The sequence below is a fragment of the Electrophorus electricus genome, chromosome 3, assembly GCF_013358815.1.
Source record: "Electrophorus electricus isolate fEleEle1 chromosome 3, fEleEle1.pri, whole genome shotgun sequence".
In the NCBI taxonomy this organism is placed as follows: domain Eukaryota; kingdom Metazoa; phylum Chordata; class Actinopteri; order Gymnotiformes; family Gymnotidae; genus Electrophorus; species Electrophorus electricus.
The window spans coordinates 31,523,629-31,547,970 of record NC_049537.1 but is presented as its reverse complement, the minus strand read 5'-3'; the positions used below and the strand labels follow the sequence as shown (position 1 = coordinate 31,547,970).

The following is a 24,342-nucleotide window of genomic DNA, read 5'->3' as shown; positions in this document are numbered from 1 at the left end:
TAGAATATGCTGGTTAAGTTAGTTTTCAGGACATGGTCTTAAAAGAGCTACATTATTTTTAATGAAGCTCAAAATTATATAATGTGTCTGTAAATCTTACGTCATATAGTTGTTCATAACGTACTGACTGGTGCAGAACCTCCACTCCAGGGGCTGAGAGTTCAAAGTTCCCCCTTCTCTGTGCTTTACCTCTAATGTCGTCTGAATGTAGCGCACAGTACTAGATTAGATCAAATGTTGACTGTTCTAGCACTAGCACCAGTATTGATCCCTATATTTCTGCCGTATTCTAGTTCATTGGTATATTGGATTCTAACACTACTGTACTGTACTAGGATATATTTTACGAGTAAATAACAAAGCACTTTTGTATGTCGCTCTGGCTAAAAGCGTCTGCTAAATGCTGTAAATGTAAATTATAAGTTGAGTAGTACAATGATGCTTGAAATGGTAGCAAAACCAAAAAGCCATTCACCCTACAAACAGTTTATAATAAATGACGCGTTGGACACCTGTGCATTTAAGCTTGGCTAAAAGTCTGAACATGTGTAGGATAAGTTCTAAGTGTAATGGTGCAGCTGTTGTACTGGTAAGTATTCACAGTTGTGTGTGAGGACCCTGCAGCTCACACATCTGCTCATGAACTCTGGCTGTTGGTTCAGTAAGCAGTCAAATTCTCCCCATTCGGTTAGTGGGAACAAGGTAGTTCTGCAATAGTGGCACTAAAAAAAAAAAAAAAAAAAGACGCAACCCAGAAAGTCAGCAGACCTTCACTTCCTGTTCTGCACAATCTGGACAAACTTCTGGAGCTCTTGAGCTATTAACTCGGGTTCTTCCATAGCAATAAAGTGGCCACCTCTGGACATGAGTGTGTAGCTCATACTTCTGCTTGGCCCAGAATTTTGGAGTGCACCACCTCACATGGGAAAACAGCCAGACCAGCCAGAACCAGGATCCTAAAGGTAGATGAGAAATACAAAAACAAATATACAAATGAACTAATTAAAATAAACAAATAATGGATTCTTCTCAGTCCAAGCATTTAGGAATGTACTCATCATGTGATGCAAACATGTGCCATTTCTAACACTAGTATTTTGCTTTCACTTAAATATGAAAAACTGCCTTATTAAGAGCTTGTGCACATATATTTGGGAATCTTAAGTGTCTACCTATCTGTAAACTGTGAAACAAGACAACACAGTCAACACAGCCTACGACAGAAAACACGCTAAATCCTCTTTCTACATCAGGTGGAGATCCATTAGCATTATACTGCCCCCAGTGCGAATATCTCTACCCGCAGCTTGTGAAATACCTCTGTAAAGATGCGCTGGCATTACGCTGAACCTAAGAGCTCAACACAGGAAGTGCATGGCTGTTCTGGCTGCACAGACCAGCTCAAAACTCCATCAGCGCCCAGCCTCAAGAGGACAGAAGAGCTGACTGGGTAAAGTTTGTTTTATTACGGTCCAACTACAGTCTGTAAACACCTGGATGAGAGTGCTAAGCACTTTGTATCTGACTGCTTTTGCAAGCTGGCCCAGTACAATGCAGGACTAGCAAAATCTACTGAAGGAAGGATCACTACTCACTGTGGGGGCAGGGCCAGCAGTAGCTCATTAGCATTTAAAGGAACAGGTACCCAAACCAACTGCTCTGAACGGCTGTGTGGGCAGGGTGACAAGGGCGATGTGGTGCTTGATCCTTGTGGGATTTTGACCAAAACATGTCACTGATATTTCATTGAGACTCTGGGGAACTGTGTAAATATGAGTACAGCGACTACAGTAGGACCCTGTAAAACGAAACACTGCATGTGTGCTTACGTTTGGTGTGGCTGTGCCAGACCTTTGACCAAGTTCTCCTTATAGAGCCACATGGACGAAATGATGGAACCGGTGGGCCAGTAGATCACCACATTAGTCAGCAGGTCATCCAGAGAGAACTTTCTACAAGGGAAGTGAACGATTATACGTGCTGGTAAAAACACACAAACGCCAGAACCAAAACAACACCACCCCCAACGAGGAGCCCACCTCCCCAGTCCCATTCTCAAGGTTCCTGAATTCCAGGTCAGTCCAGGTGGACATTTTCTCCAATATATAGGCGGCCAGGCCCACAGGAGAGTCATTCAAGCCACGTCCTACAAGAAACAGACTGGCAACATAAATTATCATATTCAACCCAATAAACTGATGGATATGCATTCCAGTTACAACGCTGCCAACCTTCCATGTCCAACATGGCAGAGATCATTTTTAAAAGAATATTTAATAATTTTGTAAAAACAAAAGGCTTTTAATTTGGACTTTGGTTTTTTCCTGGTGTATTACCAGCAGTGTTGGGCTTGGTGCCTTGCATGTATCCAGACTCTTTCACAGAGTCCTTCACTAACTTCTCCACACAGGGGAAGATTCTCGTGATGTCACGTTCACTGAAGCCAAACAGTTTTGGGAAGAAGCGTCCCAAGAGCAGTGAGCCGAGAGTCGGGCTTGGTTTGACAGGTAGGGCAAAAGTTGACATGCAGATCCTTCACAGTCCTGAAATGAAACACAAACACAGTCCGAGACGCACATTCAGGTCCAGAACATCCACACATCCAGCACAATTACAGCATGAAATGTTTGTGGTGAGGATCTGGTGACTGTAGCTTCTCTACACTGTTCAGCAGACTGTATTTACAGAATATATCAGACATACTGAGGAATAACATGTCAAATTCAATGTGACCCCTATAAAACAGTAGATGCTTTCATGTATTTTATTAGGACAGCTAGACCATGCTTCAACGCGTACTGCATCATATACGCTTGTAATAACACAAGACTTAAAAAGCTGATAAATAGTGAAGATAAGTCATATTAGTGTTGTAACTGGTGTTTACTGCTACAAGCCAGCACGTTTACTTGGCCTGCTGGGACGTGGTGGTGGTGGTGGTGATGATGATGATGATGATGATCCAGCCCTAGTCTCCACCGTGGATGTAGAAATGAAGGAATCCAAGTCTCCTCATCAGCTTATGGAAGACCCGCGCAGCACACACCCAGTCGAACCCTGGACAAAGCAGCAGAGCGCACTGACCAGAGCAGATCCCCGCTGGAAAGCTGGGAACATGGCCTGTGAAAACCTTACAGACCACACGTCCCACAAAACTCAGTGCATTCACCCACATACATCGGCTCTCTGGAAATCATATGATCATAACTGTGCGTGTTGGTTATTCTAAAACAGTTTTTACATGATTACAGCCCTTTTCATATTCAGTTATAACTTCATATGTGCTGCCTTCCATGCGCTTGCAATCTTGTACTGCACTTGCGTACTGCACTTGCGTACTGCATCCACTGCAAGCCCTGCCCCGCCGTTGATAGTGATCATTCTCTCAGTACTCTCATTCAGTGCTTTAGTTGTCTACTCAGTGCATCCTTAGCCAGTACAAATAGATGAAAGCCCCAAACTGCCATTAGCCAACCAAGAGATCGAGCACAACACACCCGATACAATATCGCTTGTATTGAATACGTACAGATCTTTTACTTTATAGCAAGTTACTATACTTGATATGAAAAACATATGAAATATATGCATGTTAAAGAGCTACTATAATTTTAGTATGAACATCCATTTGCATGAGTGTGAAGGGCACAACACTGGCCCGACTGGCACTGCATCTGACCATAAACAGACCTAGAGGGCAGAGTGCACACACCCTTTTTATGCGGCTTCGGAGAAGCTGTAGCCAGATATGGAGGAACAGACTACCTCGAAGGCGATGTGCTCAGGGCTCATCGGTTCCATGAGGAGCAGGAAGACACCACAGAACTTGTAAAAGTAGCCCGGCCAGCTGTGCACCATCATGAGAGGCATGGCACGGGCTCCTTCTGGAAGGTTCTTGGGTTTCGCGTAGATGTAGTGGACATCTATACCTTATTAGAGATAGTAAAGACATTTTATCCAGAACAATGCCATATTAATCAGCATGAGAGAGGGTGTGCCTTCCCCAGGAACTGATCTCATGACCCTGCTGTTCTTAGCAAGCAGCACTACAGACGCTACTGGACCTGTGAAATGTGGTTCTGTTGACCAATTACCTGGATGGTGGCTCACCATGGACATGTTTGTAGTACATGGATTTGCACATACTGTGAATTTGAACCAAACATACAGATAAAATGTTTATGCCATTTTAAGCTAATGAACATCTGCTTAAAACCAAATACCAGGCCTTGTCTCAAAGGGACTGTGTTTCATCACTGTTACAGTCTGCAGCAAAGGAACTGAAAAATAACCAGTGAAAGTTGTTCCTCCGGTAAGAAACCACCTGCTCCAGGTACCTGGAGTTGAAGCCATAGTGAAACTTGCTGTCCTCCAGAGAGGGGAACGAGCACGTCTGACCAATCCTGCGATGCAAATCCTACAGATTACACAGCAAAGAAATGTGCATACAGTTCCTCAACGGTATGCTGGTCACATCTGCAGACTAACAAGTACATGGTAGAAGCCTTGCGCAGACCTGCTAATGAAGCATTGGGCATTAGGGAAGTCTTAATAAATATTTGATGTCTGTGTAATCGCTGCAGGGCTGTACCAACTGGCCAGTCTCTCCAGGTGTCCTCTCCTCACAGCTGTATTTTTTATAGTTTTTTTATTGGCAAAAATATGTTTTGCTTCACTTTTTTTAATCAAATGCACAATGATAAAAATACATTTGAAGGTTGTAATGAAAATATTGGGCACCAGACATTAGATTTTGTGCAGTTACTGAATTTCATTAAATAACATTTAACTTCATGTCTCTCAGTATTAGTAGTGTACCGTCTTCTAGCAGCTGCATAGCCGTTGAAAGCACGTGGAGAACTGGACCAAAGTTCCGTTATTACACAGCAAGACAACGGATAAGGCAACACGCGCACGACACACGCGGCACACGGTTCCACCCCGCCTGCTCGTCAACGTGCGGAAAAGCCCACGAACTGTACCGTTACATTTACGCATCGGCTCTGAGCTGATGGAAGCAGCGTGTGAAAACTAAATAAACAAACGGCTTGGAAACGTGCTGGTCTCCGTGCGCGTCTCACGCCTGCTTTACAAACTCACGTGAACGCGCAGAGCATTCGGACATGATTTTCATACTGGGCATCGTGACGCAGGGCATGCGTGTTTCATGCACATGTTCATGCACAAACATGCTTTGGTGTCTTTCCCCCTAAAGCTAGAGAATGGACCACTCTGTAAAAATCCAACACGGACAGCAGACAGAAAACTGCAGCGTCCTCTTACCTGCAGGATACGTCTCGCGCTGGCATCTGCGTGCTTAGCAAACTCACCTGACTACAAGCTGCGAGACTTCGCACGCTCCTTCTATGAAGGCTTTCCAGACCCATGTGAAAGACTCGCTACATCATGGGAAGTGTAGTTTTATTGAGAAACGGGACTCTGTGCGAGGCCACTGGTTCTCACGCCAAGGACCGCGCCTTTACGTTTGCCTTTTTTTGCATTAAGCGAATTGCAATTAAATTCTTTTGCTAGTTATTTCCAGTTATTATATTATTTTTAGACACAATCTTCCTATTCGCCCCCCCCCCCCATTTTGATACAGTAAGTCATTGTGTTTGCACACCATTTACACTTTACAATTAGATGTTTTTACGAGTTAGGAGTATGCATGTGCCCATTGCTAGATGTGATCAGATTCTTTTAGTGAAAAAGTGCGTTAAGTAATACTGTACCGTTGACGTGAATTGGACGACACGTTTAGATAATATGCTTTCGTTTCTGTAGACTTTAGCTTGCTTACTTTCAAAATGGTATTTACAGTAATTTCTGTAAATTTCCATCTGCATGATAAAGCTGTAATTATCCAAACTGACACCACTATACAAAGATAATCAGCTACTAAATACAGATATTTCTGAACAAAAACACACCTAACAATAGCCCAGGTCTTCTAGTGTTAGCTTTGTAGATGTGGTAGGGTCTCACACTAGCAGAGGTTTTTATGGTTTATGTTGAATGATAAAGGTGGGTAGATGTGAGAAATGTTGTGGTGCACCAGTTCCTAAATTTACCTCTGTAACAAGCCTGCAGTTCTGCCACAGCCACTCAAAGGGAGCATGGAAACATTGAAGTCTGCAAGGAAGTGAGCCCCTGCTGTACTGTACACACCACGTTACCAGATTATTACATACACCTATTTTAGACCCGCACATATCCAAGAAGCTCCAAATGTCTTGTCAAAAGGACTTGCCTGTCAAAAAGTGAGTTTCTCAGTTATTAAATACCTTAATTATGACTTATGCTGTGGTACTAACACCCTCACAAATTCTCTCTCATATTATATATATATATATATATATATATATATATATATTAAAAAAATTGCTCGGCATTTCAAGATAATCTCAGTCTCAACATAATGATACAGTAACTTAAATTCTTAGCATCTTGAAATGGATTGAAATCACAAAACAGCAATTCACTTAAAGAAACAATAGTTGCCGTACTTTTTTGGGGATAGAAATGAGTTTCCACAGCTCGCGGAACTGAACAAGGTGTTAACAGATATCAAGTAAAAACACCACAGAGGAACGAGATCAGGAGGAAAACTTCCCAACTCACACATTAAAAGTTTCAGATCACAAAAACAGGAGCATTTATTTCAGTTCAATGCAACAACTGAGACTCCAAGATCCATGTAGGATGTTGGGCTGACTCAGGGTACAGAGAAAGGGTTCCTTACTCTACAGCTGTTCTACAGGATTTGGTTTCAACAGGATCAACCTCCAGATCTCACTGAAGGTCTCAACTGGATAGGGTGTGTGAATAATGCAGGAACTACTCTGCAGGGCAGTAGATCTCCAGAACCAGAGTTAGTCACTGCTACAGGTTTTAATAAAAAAAAGAAATTAAAAAAAACATTTAAAAAAAAAAAAAAAAAAAAAACCTGCTGTTATGTCAACAATCTGTGACCAAGTGCTCCAATAGCAAGCAGGTCACTCGACCACATTAAAAAACTCACAAGGGAGACCATGGTCCATCTTTAAGTCCACCTGAAACAGTAAATAAATACCTGATCTTCATGAGAAGACTGCTGCGTGCAACTGAACATTTTTTCTTTCCGTCTCCTCAACACACCCTTAAATTCCATGCTCTTCAAATTAGCTTCAGAGAAGCAGAGACACTGCTGTCCGAATTGACTCGGTCTGTGAAGAACCTTCAGTCCGTTTCCATCGCAACACTATGGGACTCTTTGGAGACCATCAATCTCATCAATTTTCCGTGCAACTTCTCAATCTTCTTCACATCTTGTGCCTGATCGGTCTTGTACTGCAAACACTGAGACCAGGAACAATCCAGATGTTGATCAAAGCGCCAACGGGCAACACACGAGTTCATCAGAAGAGAAAAACTTACCACAACGTCGTCTGTGACTTTCATACAGAGGTTGCCGTCGCAGTGTCGATACTTAAGCACAACTCTGACCTAAAAGGAAAGTCAAACAGGCACAAACAGAAGTCAAACCCTTGCTGTGGTACTCATTTCTCAACATGCGTCGTGCACCGATGTTAACGCCTTTCGCAAGTTTAGTGCACCGTGTTCAGCAAACCAGCACGGTGTTCCTCTCTCTCGCTTAATGCGGAACAGCTGGTAGCATCGCTATTACCTGCCACGTCCTTCACAAAAGACTAAATACGTAAACGAGTTTACTCAAGCCCAGGCTGACCAAATCCCCGGTTTGAAATACTGCACCGCAGGCCATATACACACCACACGTCACCGCACGCGACGCTGTAACGCGCTCCAGAAGGCTCCAGCACGCGGAGGCTAATGCTAACAGTCGGCGAGCTAATCCTGGTTACCTTCAGAGGATCCGTCAAATACAGCTTTTCTGCCGCTCTGGCAAACTCTTCCCAAGTCTGATAATAAGGCATGGTTCATCAAAACGAGGAACACACGTTACTAAGCCAAGTTGGGAACTGTTTAAACTGTGAACGACAACTTATGCTGTGTAGGCTAGCTAGCTAGCGCTGCTTTATAACACATCAGCGCAGACTCCGCAGAAGAAATACGGCCACGGAGGCATAGAGCGCTCACCGGATTGGACCAAGAGCCAAAGGTTTCAACCAATGGCAGCTTTCAATACTGCCAAGCGCATGACGAGACATGCGCGGCTTTAATAGAAAAAAGCACAGCGTATGCCATAACCAGGGTAGACTGTCCTTAAAATTAAATAAAATACATTTTACCAAAAATAATTATTTGTAAAATATGTAAAATGTATAGAAATTTATACAAAATACGCTTCGTGCAAAATTATTTGATTAAAATTAAAGTAAAAAAAAAAAAAAAAAAAACTTTCCCACCACAAGGGGGCGCCACGGCGTCATTGAACTCACATACCACCGCGAATCTGAAGTCAAAACTTGGCACTTCTGGACGGGTGGCGGGAAGTTGAGACGTAGATAGTAGTCTGTCAAAAAACGACAATGAGTAATCTGTTTTCTCCTCCCCTGTACAAGCAGAGACACCAGTTTGTAATCGAGTTTGTTAAAAGGTTCGCACCCAGAAAGGTAGTGCTCTAGCGCGGTGGTTTCGGCACGTTAGCTGCTGTGGTGCGCGTCCTCACGGCTGTCCTCGTGGCTCCGCAGGTGCTGGATGTGGGCTGTGCAGACTGCAGACTGCTGACGACCCTCAAGGTCCATCGCCACGGGGTAGAATTACTCGCAGGAGTGGACATCGACTGCGCCGCCATTCAACGAAGAAAGTTGGTCTTTGCTTGTAGTGATCTGAGCGAAATACAGCTGATCCAAAATCCCTTCCTAAAGTCTATAATCATGAGCTTGGCGATGTATCCCTGCACATTGCATCCGGTGTAACGCTGAACCTGGTTGTTGTCATGGTAATGTGTGTTGCTGTCAGGCACGCGCTGGCCCCACTCTCCAGTGACTACCTGGTGCCAGGTGACAGGCCCTTGACCATCGAGCTGTACCACGGCTCCGTCATGGAAAAAGAGCCCTGCACCAAGGGCTTCGACCTTGTAACGTGTATTGAACTGTGAGTGTGTTCAGAAGATGCATTACACATTGCAGCCCACAGTCTGGTAGTGCTGTATCGAAACATCCTTCTGTTCCCCGTTGTGTCCTGTCTTCCAGAATCGAGCACTTGGATCCTGGGGACGTGGAGAAGTTTTCAGATGGTGTGTTTGGATATATGGTCCCCCACGCTGTTATCATCAGCACTCCAAACGCCGAGTTCAACCCTGTACTGCCAGGACTAACCGGCTTCAGACACAAGGACCACAAATTTGAGTGGACCAGAGCGCAGTTTAGCACCTGGTCAGCTGTGGTTATAAACCTCTAGTTTCAGTGTTTTGAACACAGATTCTTGCCAGTCATCGCATACTTCTCCCTTAGGGCGCTTGGAATCTGTTGGAAGTATGGCTACTCCGTGGAGTTCACTGGAGTTGGTGAAGCTCAGGACAGAGATGTTGGTTTCTGCTCCCAGATCGCAGTGTTTCAAAGAGATACTGAATTAAATGCACCTGTGAACAATACATACCTGGTTCCCCAGGTGTATCGACTGGTATGTGCCTACTGTGGCCTGGGGACACATAACACTTAAATTTGCATTTCTAATTGGACTGGTGTAAGAATAAATGTGAGGCTGGTGTCAGTCTGGAAATCTTTCATTAATACTAATATTGTTGTTGTGGTTACTGAAGTGTAATCATTCTCCCATGTCTCTGCCTGTTAGCTGTACAAGGTGGTTTACCCAAGCCTGCAAGACAACAAAGTGTTCCACAGGACCCTGGTTAGCGAGGTGCTCTACAGTGCAGAGAGCCTCAGACGACGATGGCGGGAGGAAAGGGATGGAGCACGGTCTGACTTGACCTCTGACATCTGCGGCTCGGGGTCGGCAGAGGGTCAGGGGGTGTACAGGTGTGGCAGGTCTGTGCGTGTGCCCCTCCTGGACGTGTGGGCCAGCCCCAGAGTGCAAGCCCTGTGTGTGGACGTGCAGCACCTCCGGGAGGCTCTGCTGGCGGGCTCGTGGGTGCAGCTTGACACCGATGGAGGGGCTATAGTTCTGCCTGATGAGGATGAGGAGAATGAAGAGGAGGAGCAGGAGGAAGAATGTGGGAGAGAGTTTGCATTCAGGCTTGAGAAACGCAACATAACGGAGGATTGGGATGCCGATCTTGGGTGACGTCTTGGATATTTAGGCTGGATTAAGAGACAAACCGATGATGGTAGCCATCAAAGCTGCCCTGCAATTTTGTTTTGATAAAGACCTTTTCTCGTTTTGCATTTTGATATATGTTCTGTTGTCCAATTTAGGATAAGGTTTCTCACATAAACACCACTTGATATTCTCAAGAATGCCATTGTATTAAAAACAGAATCAGAAGTCTTGCTGTGTGGTTTTGAGATGTACTGGGTCTATTTAATGTTGCATGGAATACAAGTCATCAGCATTATAATAAATTATAGCATGGAGACCACAATTAGTCAAGTGGTAGAACGTCAAAACATTGCAGGACAGTCAAAAGCAACGTCACTTACATCAGATATCATACAGTACAGGGACCAAAAGCTTCACAGAAGAGAGAAAACCATCATGCTGTTTGCTACAACATGAAAAGTACCAGAATCTAAACACTCAGGATTACTATGAATTGTGGAGTATGGCCGGACGTTCTCCTGTGTAACTGCAGAACTGTGGATGAAACGCTGTCCTAAGAAGACCTGGTGCTTCTTAGGTTTGCTAAAGTTCTTGGAGTTGCAGAATACACAAGACAGGAGAGCATCTACTTCCGGTGTAGGTTAAAGTATAGAAAAGGTCAGAGTTTGAGTTTTCTCAGGAAAAGTATTGACTTGATAAATTGTTAATATTTTGATATTCAGTTTCTGTGTGAATATTTTAAGTTTGTGCAGCCACATTAACAATAATAATGGATGAAATAAACCTGAGATGCATAACTAAATTTAGGGATGTCCCTGTGATGTCTCGTGATAGTGTAGGGCCCTGGATAAAAATCAAGTCTGGAAAAACAAGCTTCTGATGAGATGGCACCTTACAGTTAACAGACAGTGTAGATGGATTTGATGACATCCAAGACCCATGTTTTTAGACTTTACATCAAGCTCTACATAATACATCTTTCTAGCCAGAGTTTAACTCTTAAACAAAGCTACCAAAGATTATACAGTGCATATGCACACCCACACACCCACACTCAGTTAAAAAAATGCACAACACAAAGAGGCAAGTGAGACCTCTAAAACATGGCTTTTGTAAAGTTACTGGCACATAAATAAAACCAGAGAACGTGGTTCAACATCATACCAGCAGACTAGAAACAGACTTTTACTATAATTTCATCAAAGTCATCAAAAATAGCTTCAGTGATATATTAAGATAAACATCAAATAGTGTGCACAAAAGCATTGGTAGACATTTCGTAGTGTTTGTTACGTCTAAAGTCAGCATGTTACTGCAGTAGAAGCACAGTGTAGGACCACTGGAAATGTTGGGTACAGAGAAGAAAGGAAGCAGACTCAGCTAGGGTTGGGGGTTAGGGCTAGGGGTAGAGGAAAGGAAGTGTACATCAGGTCCAGGACTCCATCTCGGTAGTACCTCAGACTAAATGGAGCTGCAGACAGTTTTTACAACAACTGTAAACCAAAACTATAACGAATGAGGGGTTCATCACTACAAACTACTATGAAAAGAACGAGGGTTCATAACTACACACCACTATTAAAACCAACGAGGGATCATAGGTGTGCTTTCCTATGAACCTTCCATCTGTGGTCAGTAAAAAGAGCATTTCAGCCACAGTACGTCCTAGACAACAACTAGGTGGTGAGAGTCCGTCCGTACACGGCTAAGTCATCGGCAGTTACGTAGCAGCTTGAATTTGGCCCCATATAAAAGCTCTACTGAGAAAGTTTAAAACCAAACGAAAAGCAGCAGCTGCAGCTTACAACATATTTTCTTTAATCTGGTCGGAGAACTAATGTCATATCAGAGGATATGAATGCTTCTAGAGACTCTGAGCCAATCCTAAAATTTCTACAACTCTTACAGTTCCCTATAACTGTTTTAGGTTTAAGCGCTACATGCTGAATATTATTTCCCACATCTTTTATTTAAAAGATTGCTTGCTTGCACACACGCACACACACACGCACACGCGCACACACACACACACGAGATGTGAATATGAGACAGATACATCTTTCACAATGGTATGAACCCCTACTCAACAGATGAATTACTTCAAAATGAACATGAAAAAAACTCAAACACAATACAAATTGTTTTCGGTCCCATTATGCATATCCAGGTTTCCCCCTTCATTTTAATGTTACATGGCTGACTCAAAAAAAGAAAGCAAAGAGAACTGAAATTCGAAACATAACCTCATTGATTCTCACAGCCATATAAATAACCCCTCGCCCCAGAGCAGGCCATATCTCTGCGATGCCAGCAGAGGGCACTGTTCAGTTCAGGCTCCAGTAGTGGCGAGGCTGGCAGGGTGACGCACACAGAGGTTGGGGAGCACGTGTGTCGTTCCCTCAGCACTGCGGCTGGTGCCACGTCTCCGGCAGGCACCGTGCCACTCTAGCGCTTGATGACCACCTGTTCGTAGGCGCCTGCACCAACCCTGCAGAAGAGCAGAAATTCAGGCTGAAAGACAGGGAAACTGGAGCATGTCCTCATGGAAAGCCTCGGGGCAGGCACCAACACTGATCCTGGATCAGGGGACTCACAGTGCTGAACACTGAACACCGATCACTTCACCTGTCTAAAGAACAGTGTTGAAAACGCAGTGTGTTTGTTTATCTTTTCTCCTCCAACCGGTATCAGAGAAAACCCTCTGAGCATGTGTTCCATGTAGACACACTAAAATGATGTTTCTCAAAGTTTAACATTACAACATAGGACTGCTCAGTCTCCTCAGCAGAGGGCCCATGTGAGTGCAGAGGCTCAGTCCAACCAAACAGCAGCTGCACCTGATTCCAATATCAGCCAGTATCAGCCAGTCTCAGCCAGTCTCTATCAGGTGAGTCTCAGGTGTGGCTCTGTCAGGTGAGCTTCTATCAGGTGTGACTCTACCAGGTGAGTCTCTACAATGTTAGTCTCTCTCTCAGGTGTGGTTTCTGCTTGGAATAACAACCTACAGTCACACCAGCCCTGCACAGGTAAGACTGACTACACCTATACAACTCAAGAAGGCCTCAAGCAGGTAGTTTTATGGAAGCAATTGTATTTCCTGTGGTGGGCTGTGCAGAGCTGAAGGTGTGTGCTGTGGCATCCTACCTGGCCGGGAGATGATGGCTGCCCAGGGCCGTGCTACCTCCAGGGCCGACAAACAGGCGCAGACCCTCTTCTGAAACACACCACACACCTATCTTTAGCATTTAGCAGACACTCTTATTCAGAGCGACTTACAAACGTGCTGTCATCTACTCATAGAATACATCCTAGTACAGTACAGTACCAAACAATAAATGCTAAGAAAGTAGCAGAGAAATTCAGGATGTTAGAGAAAAATATAACATTTCAATAAGTGTGGGATTGCTGGTCATTTAAATGGTTATATGAATATTTATCAGTGGAAGGCATGGGCGAGGCTCAGAGGTGTTGCCATAGTTACCTTCAGTGCTGGAGTCGAGTAGGCTATGGGTGAAGTCCTGGCTCTGCAGGATCTTCTCCACCACGTCGTCAGCATCCACCCGCGTGGCATCCACCCGCTTCAGCTGAGACTCCATGGAGTCCTGTTTCACCGGGTGCCTGAAGGGGGAGCCCTTGAGTCAGGACTAGTCAAAGCAGCAGGATTTGGACTGATGCTGTATAATTCGGAGTGCTTGGATTGGGTGAAACATCTGATCTTTCACTTATTAAGTGAAGCACTGGGAACTATTAGGAAGGTCTCGCACACATTACACTTTCTATTCCTTCACCCATTTGGATTTCTGTGTTGACTTTTGGTCTAGACATAGACTGCAATACCTCAAGCATATCTGAAAACTGAGCCATACCTCCAAAGAGAAACACAGAGAAACAGTGATACCCTGAGCTCCATTTGGCTAAAACTCTAGAACCACACAGAGTTCAGATCTCAGCGCAGAGATCAGAGCTCAGCACACACAGAGCCAGTCAGCACCTGCTGGAGCCTCGCTCAGGCGTGGCGGGGTGCTCAGGCAGGGCAGCGCAGACCCCGGCAGGGCCAGCAGGGGCCGCTGTGGCGTTGGGGTTCTCCTCGCTGGGCTCTGGGATACTGGCGATGCCTGTGGAGGTGCTGCCCACTGATGTGTTTCGCCGGTGGGTGAACTCGGACAGGCTGGATGACCGTGAGTGACCCGTGCTGTAGCCTGAACACACAGATCACAAACAGTGACACACGCGTACGCACACACGCACGCACACGCGCGCACCACAGGCCACACATATGCACGCATACGCTCACATATATACACACATACGCAGACATACACATACCCACACCACACAGGCATGTATGCACACACACACACACACACTAATTAATCTAATTAGCTTATCTAATTCTTAACAGGTTTATATCATTACAACTTGATACTAAAATGTGCAAAGAACTGTGGGTCCTCCATGAGAGGAATTTCGAGTTCACCATGACAGTATGAGCAGAAAGTAACACATCACTACATTCACCAGTATACAATAACCCTGTAACACATCACTGCATTCACCAGTATAAAATAACCATGTAACACACAACTGAATAACCCATGTCTGCCAAGTAACTGAAGTCTTGAAGACTGAAGTAATTGAAGACAATCACTGTGTGTGGGTGGTCTCACACACACACACACACACACACACACACGCACGCACACGCACGAACACGCACGCACGCACGCACGCACACATGCGCGCACACATGCACGCACAGAAATGCACACACAGAAATGCACACACACACACAGTGATGGTTATGTCTGTGCGCACAGACACAGTGATTGTCATGTGTGTATCACACAGGAAGAGCTTAGAGACAGAAACCCTGCTCCATGCTTTTTCCATCACGTGTCATTCTGAATGAACGTATGGTGTTCCTTCTTCTCTCTTAACTCTGAATCTATGACCAAACCAGCAAGGTGAAAACTGTAACACCTCTTGTGGAGATAACAGCATCCATTTCAAGGCTGGAGGCTAATGAGAGAATGTGTGTAATGAAATCTGAGCTTCAAATGTGGTCTGAGTGCAGTCTCTCTCCAGTAAGTACCAGAGGAAGTCGTATTATCAGACCAGGACACCTGATATCAGCTCCTAACTGCTGTCCAAGGCATTGAATTTTCAGACGGTGCAGGCTGGCAATGAAAGCAAAAGCACACGAGAGACACACGCACGCACGTGCGCGCACACACACACACACACGCGCACACACACAAATACTAGTACTGCATGCATCAATCGCCTTGAAAGTTCAAATGATGTTAGAGCATTCATAATCGAGCTTCAGATCTTGACTCAACCCCACCACACAGAATTCATAAATAAAGCAGGGGGAGGAGAGAAGATGGACAGACAGACAGACAGACAGACAGACAGACAGACAGAGCCTACCTGACACTTTGGACTGCTGGCTAGCGTAGCTGGAGGTGCGGGAGTGACTGCACGCACCCAGCTCCTCTGCCAAAGAGGCACATTTGCCTGCGGTTTCTGTGGATGCAGGGGGACTCGTATCAGACACGCCCTCCCCACCCTGGAGCACCATCTCACACATCTTCCACTCCAGTTCAGTTTCAGTAGCAACTGGGGAGGACACAATGCCCTTTGACCTCAAATGGCTCATGAGAGAGAGGTCATGACCCTAACCAAGGCCATGTTCCCAGGAGACAGGGGATAAACAAAGTCGTGCATACGTATGCTTTTCTTGCTTAAATTATACAGATTAGCACAATCTATTTTGGTCTGACTGAGCCTCCATACTCCTTATTCTTTCCCACCTGCAGAGTATCACCAGCAGTGCTTAGCATGGCTGCAAAAATAAACTTTATTTCATATAAAGTGGACTTTATTTCATTTAAAATGGGGTTTTTCATGTAAACTAGACTTTGAAATTAACTTGAAATAAACCAGTTATTTCAAGTTAATTTCCAAAACCCAGGGCTCATGAGGATGTAAACGACCTGATTCTTGCCCCCACCCAGCTGTTCTCCCAGAGCTCCTGAGTACACCCCACTCTGTTCCAGCGTAGGAGAGCGAATGACTCCTCAGTGACAGGTGGGCAGGGCCGAAGGAAAAAGTGACAACAGCATCAGCTGCACAGACGCACAGCTGGGTCTGCCTCACCCCAGACCACTGCACACAGCAGCCACATAATACATGAAAGGAGAAGTCACACGTCAGAGGGAGACAGATGGAGTAGAGACAGAGAGAGGGAGAGAGTGAGAGAGAGAGAGAACAAAAGCATCCATGCTCTGCATGCTCTGAGTAGCAGTATCCCCAGCATCTAAAAACACTTCTTCTGTTCGAGCGTGTTGATTTGGACGAAGGATTAGTACAAAATTCCCTGCAAGTAGCATCGGATTAGGAAGCAGGGGAGTGGAGAGGATCAAAGTGGATCAGTAATGAGCCTTGGCACACCCTGATCCCCTCACCAGCTGCGCTTCCACACCACAGACCAGCACAAGCACCAGCGCAACAGCCAGCACCCATCTGCCTACACTGCACCTGCAAACCTTGGAGTTATTACCAGAGGTCAAAGGTAACACAGCAGCCCCGGTCAGAGAGCGTACACACCCGCGAGGCCCAGGTAGGGTTTCTGTGTGTCTCCTCCTCTACGCTCCTCCAACAGAACCTCCGTGTCACCCTGGATACCGATGACCGTGGCAGTGGACGGAGGCCTGATGTAGGGAAGAGGACATGTTAAGAGGCTAGAGAACCTCTCCACCACCACACCAAAGGAGAGGGAGAGACAGACAGATACAGAGAGAAGGTTGCAGGATTAAAACATCTTCCACACATTCGTACACAGACACACACACACACAGACACACAGACATGCACAAGATTTACACAGCAGTGTGAAAAGCTACAATTCTCAACCACATTTATCATCCTGTGAAGAAAATATGAGAGCTGTAGACTAAACTGGAACCGATCAAATCAGTTAAAAATGACACCACATACACAAAGAAATAAAACTGGATTTGGCTGCTCTGAAAGGAGCCTCAGAGCTGAATGCTAAGGATTCATTCTCTGCTTCAACCCACGCTAGGACAGAAGCAGGTTGTGTGAGTGTGTGTGTGCATGTGTATGTGGGTGGGAGGCGCACAAGCTTGCTTAGAGTTCCAGAGTATGCAAATCTGCATGTAGAGCTTTGAACCACCAAACTCCCATTCACACCTCTCACCAGCACACACACACACACACACACACACACACAAAATACTGTCTTATGAGGGTGTTCCACTAACGGATGTATTAAGATAGTTACATTCTGCCGTGCTTGAGTCTCACCCTAACCTAAGCTGTAACTTCTTTTACCAAACACAAATGTTATGGCTTCTTCAGTTTTTTGTGTTTTTTTTTTAAATTAGGGCATTTTGTGGACAGGTGTCACATGGACAGATGTCAGGATTTCATATTTTTTCCATAACTGGAGACATTTTCACACACATTCAAATACGTTTCAAGTTCTCTTAACAATCTATGAACCAGCACACAGAACACTATAACACTAGCAGCGGTGATCCACCATATGGAGGATCTGGGACAACATGTTCTACACAGCACTGAGAAACTCACGTTTTGAAGCAGGGATCTCCAGACATAAGCTGAGTACTGATGATTACCTACAACAAAAGACAAAGAAACAAACATTACTACACAAGAACATTTATTTAAGTTTATTTTTTAGATGCTGCTGATGTTAGAGATGAGGAAGGATGAGCAGCAGGTGAGACTCCATCATCTCCGGCGCCGTGGGAACAGCGGCAGTGATGACCTGCTCTAGCCTGCGGCGTACGCTACCTTCAGGATGGAGTTGTCCTGCCTGGTGTTCTTGGTGTCATAGCCCTCTAGCAGACAGCGACGGGTGGTGCTACCTGACCCGGCGAACTCCGCAAGGTTCAGATCAGCAAAGCCCAGCTGACAACAGGGCAACACGGCAGGGGGCAAATTCAGGAAGAGTTCTTGAAACTCTTCATCATCATCATCATCATCATCATCATAACAACAATAACAATAATGAGGAGGAGAAAAGCCCAGAGTACAATTTTAATTTTTTTTTTGCTTTTCAGAATGAGACTGCACACCTGGCTTAATTTTCTACCCTTTACATCCTGATCAACATGACTATAGATAAATGTTCACACAGAATATCTTTCTCTAATCTGCGGGGAATAGGCCACTGGTGCAGACAATGACGTCAGTATGAATTACATTTGTGTATCTTACCCAGGAAAACCTGATCACTTGTTTAATCTGTTCTTTAAACAAATCAGGCAAAAGAAAAAAGTAAATGATCAACTTGAGTTGTCAAAATGTCATCACATTTAGTCATAAACGTGATGATAAAAAGATTTAAAAGCTGTTTCTTCTGTACTCAGGCGTACTACTATACAGACTGCAGCAGTGATCAGACACTCTAGTGCACTACTGTACAGACTGGAACATTGATCAGATACACTGCATTCACAGGTGTAGTGTATAGTTGATATTTCTCTCAGTCTCCTTTAACAGAGAACATCCCCAGGGCTGGGCCATTTCTTGCTTACTCAAATTATATGTTGGTCTAGCATTGTTTTATTTTTGTTAATGCTGTGATGGAAACAAACCTGCCAAACAAAGTTATGGTATGCATAAATACCAAATCAAAACAAAACACAGATGTGTTGAGTGAAAATGGATTGCTTATAGGAACACTTAAATACTAACTTCGATTGGGCTCCTTTTGTTCCATCAGTATTTTAGATTCCTCTGTTTTTGATCCATGACAAACAAACACACAAACTGCATTCTCTGGAGGAATATGTTAGTGGGGATTAAAGTCACTTACCTTTGCGTAAGTCTTTCCACCTTTCAGTTCCTGTAACAGAGCAAACCAGCCAATCATCGTTGTCCTTTTACTATGCAAGAACTGTTAGCTGATTAGTTAAGTGCATGCGCAAGCATGTGTGCGTGTTTGTGTATGTGTACATGCGTGTGTGTACCTTTCTGACAGAAACACGACAAACACAAGGGTCAAGAACTCCTGTTCCTGCACTGGCACTCATCTTACATGGGAATGAGAACCTCCTTCTCCAGCGCACGCAGTTAGCCTGGACAGTTTCTCTATAAGACACACACACACACACACACAAATCAATAGGTATTAGACATGTCACCCAGGCCTCTTCCTTTAAGCCTGACCATGGAGAAAGTTGGTAGTGACTTCTCAATTAATCAAATCCCAGCCAATCCAAAGCATTCGATTAGTGAGGCTTCACTGCTCCTAACCAGCCACATGTGCATTCATAGAGACACCTGGAGTCAATCCCAATACTGAGAACAAGAGCTTCAGTTAATTAATACTGTCTCAGAAAATGAGCCAGTGTGCTCCTTAAAATGAGAGAGATTGACTCTAATTGGATCTTAATATCAAGGTTTAAAGGTTCCATCAGGATCTCAGCTGCCGTGGCTGCCCCTGGTCTACTGTAAGCACATGATCTCAGCAGTTCCAGTAAGTCCAGCCTGGCTCACTTACCACCACTGACGCGCTACATGCCTCACATGGAACCTCAGTCGAACGCACACGCACAAACACCGCCCACCAAACTCAACTTCACACCGATCTGGATCAAGGAGAGACATCATTAGGTTCCTACATGGCCCACTGTGACCCACATGAAGTGGCCTCTCATGGAACTCGTTAGTGCTTTTGACACAGACCATGGTAACGGCTGCAAAAACAACAGTGTTTAGCAGCTCTCAACAGAAACAAACACTCAGTTTTGCCATTTTCACACCCAAGGCCTAACCACTGTTCTCATGGAGAGCATGACTTCTCTCTATAAAACATTGCGAATAAAACACCGTGAAAAACAGTGAATAATGCTGAGTCAGACAGTAAGGCCAAACACAATGAGTGATGAGCTGATATTTCCATGTGACATTAGGAAAGGGCAGTAAGGCCAAATACAACGAGTGATGAGCCGATACTTCTGTGTGACATTAGGAAAGGCAGTGAAGCTCACGTGAAGATCTGTGATCCATCACTCTGTTCATAAAACATCAAATTTGGTCAATGAAGCAACACAAATAATAACAATAAGGAGAGATTAATCAAAAAAGAGATGGTAATGCAGAACAGACAAAAACCATCCACAGAGTCAGTGTCAAACAAACAGCTTGTGGACTGATTTCCATATTTGGAATATATGCCGTTGCCATGGCGAGCTCAGCCAGCCACTGCGAGCATTGATCTAAGTTGCTCTCCTCTGTAATAGCCTCGCCTCAGACAGTGACCCTCCTTTACCTCCACAAACACGGCTCATCTGTGAGCTCGCATACAGAGTGGGTTGGCCAAAGTGAGAAAATAAACAAACAAAAACCACAAACAAACTGGGACATGCGGTCTCCTTCAGGATCTTAACAGTGGCGGATCAACACGCCATCTCACAGACTCGTGAGCAATGCCTCAGTATGTTAAGGGTTAAGGTCTCTGGATGAACTGAATGTGTCACTTTACATTTTGACAGGCCACTCTCTCAGTCTGTCATGTGACTGAAGTCTTTTGTGCTTGAAAACTACTGAGTGTGCATTTATGAAGAAAGAATGACAAAGGTGCACGGGTTTGCTGTGAAAGATATTATTGTGTTCATGTTATTACATGCAGATTAAAGAATGACACACTAGAAAACACAGAGGCTGTGTGTGTGTGTGTGTGTGGGGGGGGGGGGGGGGCACACCTGGATGGTGTACAACCTTTTTAGTCAATGTTTTTGTCTTTCTGTAACTCAACCCTACTGGAAATGTGATATAACATTGTGATATAGCGCATTATAACTGAACTATATGACCCTTCTATGGATGTCTGAAAAAGTCCCAATTTTACATTTTCAGCAGAGCCAGAAACCTAAGAGGTCTGCAAGACAACGTACGCCCATGCACGCACGCATGCACACACACACACACACACACACACACACACAATTAGTAGAAGCAATATGAGTAAAGGTACAAGTCTCTGTATGAGATAGTTCTCTGATCTATATAGTCCTCTGGAGTCTTGAATTTAAGATACTATTTTTACACTCTTAGCAATGGATCAAGCTCCAGTTACAGCACCATCCTAGCATATTAATGAAACACACAGCAACATAACCCACCTGAGATATTAAAATAATGCGATATTAAAATGAGATATTAAAAGCAAATAAATAAATAAATTATATATATATATATATATATATATATATATATATATATATATATATATATATATATATATATATATATATAATTATTTATTTTTTTATTTTTTTAAATAGTTAAATAGTTAAAGACAACATGTTTAATATGGTGGCTGTTTTTCTTCTGTATGTGCTTGGTATGATGTGTATGTGCTACCCAGAGCTGTGAAAATGACTTATTACACTTATTGTCCATTACCAGATAATATTTTGCAGTATGTAGAAATGTATTCCAATTCACAGGATGTTTGCAGGTGGACAATGCACATTGACAACTTTATTAATTAAAAGGGACAATGTAATTTAGATTTCTACTGGGAGGTCCAAACCTGATTAGTTTACTCCTTACAAATAAACATTCACACAGCTGACCCTAATTATTCCTGTAATTGACTTAACTCAGCCAAAGCTATTACACTAGTTTATTACTCACACTTGAGCAAGCACTTATTCACACACTTTTCCACTAAGCTCTGTATTCTGAAAACCCCTGCTGCTACTGAGATCTGCTAAACTCCACCCTTAGAAACGACACGTTCCATCACATGCCCACGTTGCCCTTAGCAACGACGCATTCCGTCAGCTGCCACGGGTGTCTGTTGCATCATAGGCTGGCCTGCCAACACCAACAGAGAAGCGTAATTTTTAATATTGCCTAATTCTAGTGACGTGACGACCAAGGCTCCCCACCTACACAACACACAGATAGGGAGGATCTGGACAACTCACGGAGTGTGTGGTACTCAAAACGGCTGTTTGAACTTCGTCCACTGCTACTCCAAATCTACGCCTCGCCTCAGCCTGTCCATTTACGAGCAAATCATAAAAAGGCGCGTGTCCACCTAGGACAGCGGCAGACAGACGGGCAAATGCAGGCTCGACATTTGGATTCAAAAGCGATCCCTGTTCTGGAAAGGTTTAATGGCGCCAATAGGAGATCTCGGCAACATAGCTTACACAGAACAGAACAGAGCCTGCGATAGCCAACCAACCCACCGATGAGGTTCATAGCTTTCATATTTACAGAGCATCGACGCAACAGGTTGGGCAGGGTCGATGTGCTACAGACTGATGCATGCGGCCGATGGCTGGAGGAATACATGCTCCCGTTATCTCGTAACAAATCATGATCCGTGTTTATGCTTTAGCTTGCGGGAATTAACACCTTTCACCTTTAAGCAGCCTTATGACAAAACCAAAGGTTTAAAGCAATTCTGCTGAGAGATATGTCTACAGATCAACTTCAGATAGTATTTCAGTATTATTGTACACTCTTGATAGAAGACGAGCATCAAGCTTGTCTGAGAAGCCTGTACACGCCTGGGATTACTGTGGCAGCTGTTACACGTCTTCGCCCACACTCGTCGGCTTCATATAATTCAAACATATTCAAAGTGTGAATAAACATACCACGTATTTGGGCAAGTATTTCACCCACTTTACAGCCTTCTTTGCTACGTGAACAGGCCACTGGGAGCCTCAGTAGGGTAACGTACACCGGACACGACGGAGCTGCCCGTCGGTCGGGACGTGGTCGTGCACAAGCAGAGATGAACCACCGAATTACAAGTCATAACGTAGCTAACAAAACTAAACAGTAAATCAAATGACATACACCACTTAATATTTTCGTGAAGGTCCACACACACTAAGCTAACAGGGCGTTAATGTACTGCTCTTTAAAACGGGTAAAATGGTAGCTTGTTGGTCACATTTCAAAGCCGAAGTGTGTAAGCTGGTGTCTAGCTAGTAGAAGTGGTCCGTTTAAGCCCAGTCACTACTGTAACTGGTCCGTTTAAGCCCAGTCACTGCTGTAACAGATGTAAACAGTACTCTTCTTACCGAGACGACTCCTCCGAAAACCCGCCATCAAGCAGGCGCACCTTGCAGAACAGAACGCCGTTGACAAACGGAACCGAGGAGAGTTCGTCTAGTTCAAAATCAACCCTGAACTTGAATTTCTTTTTCTTCATCATGGTTAATGTGGACCTCTTTCACGTCTTCGCACCAAAAACGCGGGTCCTCTTCACAGGCAGAACCAGCGCGTCGTTTCTGCGTCCATCCTGTCAGTGGACGTCTGTCAAAGCTAAGGCTGCTAGCTTTAGCTAACCTAGCTAGCGAATCTAACTACCAGTTACCTAGATACCAGCTCAGCAGAAATGTCGAAATCTCCCCAAGCGTTGTCCTGTCAAATCAACTACATTACAGCCTCCCAGAGTCGTGACGAGCTGTTTACAGGCTGTGTTGTGTCAGTAGAGGACGGCAGCTAAGATTACGTTAGCCGCGCCTCGCGCCGCTTCCACTCAGCGCTTTGTGTAAACATAAGCTCGTGCGTGCATAATAGCGTAAGCGCGCACTTAAAGGCGCGCAGCTAATATGGGGACATGGCTGTCAGTTTCTAAAACCTAACTTAATCAAACCCGGCCTGGTTGTTTGTTTTACACATTATCGGCAATCATATTATTTATTACACTCTAAAATATCTTGACTCCAACTCCAAGTCTCTATTTACTTCGCACAACAGACCCGCCGCGTCAGAAAATCTCAGTTTTGGCCTGAGAGTGACCCCTGCTGGACATCTGGTGTCACACGTCTCTAGTTTCAAGTTTCAAGTTTGGTTTATTTGTCACATACATAGTCATACACAGTATAACTCGCAGTATAACTCACATATGTATGTACACAATGTACAGAATGTACAGTCCCATCTTGTAAATGGCATATTTACAGTTATATGTTACATGGTGGTAATTGAACATATTTACAGTTATGTTACATGGTGGTGGTGGTCCCCACAGTTTATCAGTTTCCCTGATTCAGCGCCCGAATGGCCTGTGGGAAGAAGCCCCTCTTCAGTCTCTCTGTCTTGGTCTTCAGGGAGCGAAAGCGCCTC

At 44.4% G+C, this 24,342-nt stretch overlaps 4 protein-coding genes across 6 annotated transcripts; 1 reads left to right on the top strand and 3 right to left on the bottom strand.

The window, feature by feature from the left end:
* Window positions 1-352: 352 nt before the first annotated feature.
* ephx1 (epoxide hydrolase 1, microsomal (xenobiotic)) lies at window positions 353-7,033 on the bottom strand. The gene is given in 13 exon segments (XM_035524412.1): window positions 353-879; window positions 881-907; window positions 909-956; window positions 1,830-1,952; window positions 2,014-2,146; window positions 2,337-2,508; window positions 2,510-2,543; window positions 2,910-3,057; window positions 3,713-3,726; window positions 3,728-3,929; window positions 4,258-4,417; window positions 5,284-5,334; window positions 7,022-7,033. Coding segments are annotated over 13 exon segments (1,233 nt in total). The 3' UTR covers window positions 353-770.
* srp9 (signal recognition particle 9) lies at window positions 6,625-8,064 on the bottom strand. Its single transcript, XM_027030632.2, has 3 exons — window positions 7,863-8,064; window positions 7,417-7,485; window positions 6,625-7,338 (listed from the first exon to the last, which is right to left on the bottom strand). The coding sequence occupies exons 1-3, from the start codon at window positions 7,932-7,934 to the stop codon at window positions 7,219-7,221; spliced, it is 261 nt and encodes an 86-aa protein (XP_026886433.1). The 5' UTR covers window positions 7,935-8,064; the 3' UTR covers window positions 6,625-7,218.
* Window positions 8,065-8,419: 355 nt separating this feature from the next.
* On the top strand, window positions 8,420-12,392 carry henmt1 (HEN methyltransferase 1). Of its 2 annotated transcripts, XM_027030626.2 has the most exons (6): window positions 8,420-8,573; window positions 8,652-8,767; window positions 8,923-9,057; window positions 9,156-9,338; window positions 9,417-9,585; window positions 9,757-12,392. In XM_027030626.2, the coding sequence occupies exons 1-6, from the start codon at window positions 8,490-8,492 to the stop codon at window positions 10,204-10,206; spliced, it is 1,137 nt and encodes a 378-aa protein (XP_026886427.2). In that variant the 5' UTR covers window positions 8,420-8,489; the 3' UTR covers window positions 10,207-12,392. The 2 variants fall into 2 exon arrangements, with proteins under 2 accessions (XP_026886427.2, XP_026886426.2); XM_027030625.2 differs by having other exon boundaries at window positions 8,420-8,557; window positions 8,652-9,057.
* On the bottom strand, window positions 10,419-23,886 carry fam102bb (family with sequence similarity 102 member Bb). Of its 2 annotated transcripts, XM_027030622.2 has the most exons (11): window positions 23,292-23,885; window positions 19,209-19,329; window positions 19,055-19,084; window positions 18,028-18,144; window positions 17,803-17,849; window positions 16,795-16,898; window positions 15,616-15,711; window positions 14,174-14,381; window positions 13,664-13,800; window positions 13,327-13,396; window positions 10,419-12,670 (listed from the first exon to the last, which is right to left on the bottom strand). In XM_027030622.2, exons 1-11 carry the CDS (start codon window positions 23,423-23,425, stop codon window positions 12,628-12,630), a joined length of 1,107 nt encoding a protein of 368 aa, XP_026886423.2. In that variant the 5' UTR covers window positions 23,426-23,885; the 3' UTR covers window positions 10,419-12,627. The 2 variants fall into 2 exon arrangements, with proteins under 2 accessions (XP_026886423.2, XP_026886425.2); XM_027030624.2 differs by lacking the exon at window positions 15,616-15,711 and having other exon boundaries at window positions 23,292-23,886.
* Between the last annotated feature and the right edge of the window lie 456 nt (window positions 23,887-24,342).

Excerpts from the sequence above, each read along its gene's own strand:
- srp9 (XM_027030632.2), bottom strand. The coding sequence starts at position 7,934 with ATGCCTTATTATCAGACTTGGGAAGAGTTTGCCAGAGCGGCAGAAAAG. Across the intron at positions 7,486-7,862 it reads ATTTGACGGATCCTCTGAAG|GTCAGAGTTGTGCTTAAGTA; the intron begins GTAACCAGGATT and ends CTTTCCTTTTAG. Across the intron at positions 7,339-7,416 it reads AAGTCACAGACGACGTTGTG|TGTTTGCAGTACAAGACCGA; the intron begins GTAAGTTTTTCT and ends TCCTGGTCTCAG.
- fam102bb (XM_027030622.2), bottom strand. The coding sequence starts at position 23,425 with ATGATGAAGAAAAAGAAATTCAAGTTCAGGGTTGATTTTGAACTAGAC. Across the intron at positions 17,850-18,027 it reads AGGACAACTCCATCCTGAAG|GTAATCATCAGTACTCAGCT; the intron begins GTAGCGTACGCC and ends CTTTTGTTGTAG. Across the intron at positions 13,397-13,663 it reads ACTCGACTCCAGCACTGAAG|AAGAGGGTCTGCGCCTGTTT; the intron begins GTAACTATGGCA and ends GGTGTGTTTCAG.
- henmt1 (XM_027030626.2), top strand. The coding sequence starts at position 8,490 with ATGAGTAATCTGTTTTCTCCTCCCCTGTACAAGCAGAGACACCAGTTT. Across the intron at positions 8,574-8,651 it reads AAAGGTTCGCACCCAGAAAG|GTGCTGGATGTGGGCTGTGC; the intron begins GTAGTGCTCTAG and ends GTGGCTCCGCAG. Across the intron at positions 9,586-9,756 it reads TTCCCCAGGTGTATCGACTG|CTGTACAAGGTGGTTTACCC; the intron begins GTATGTGCCTAC and ends TCTGCCTGTTAG.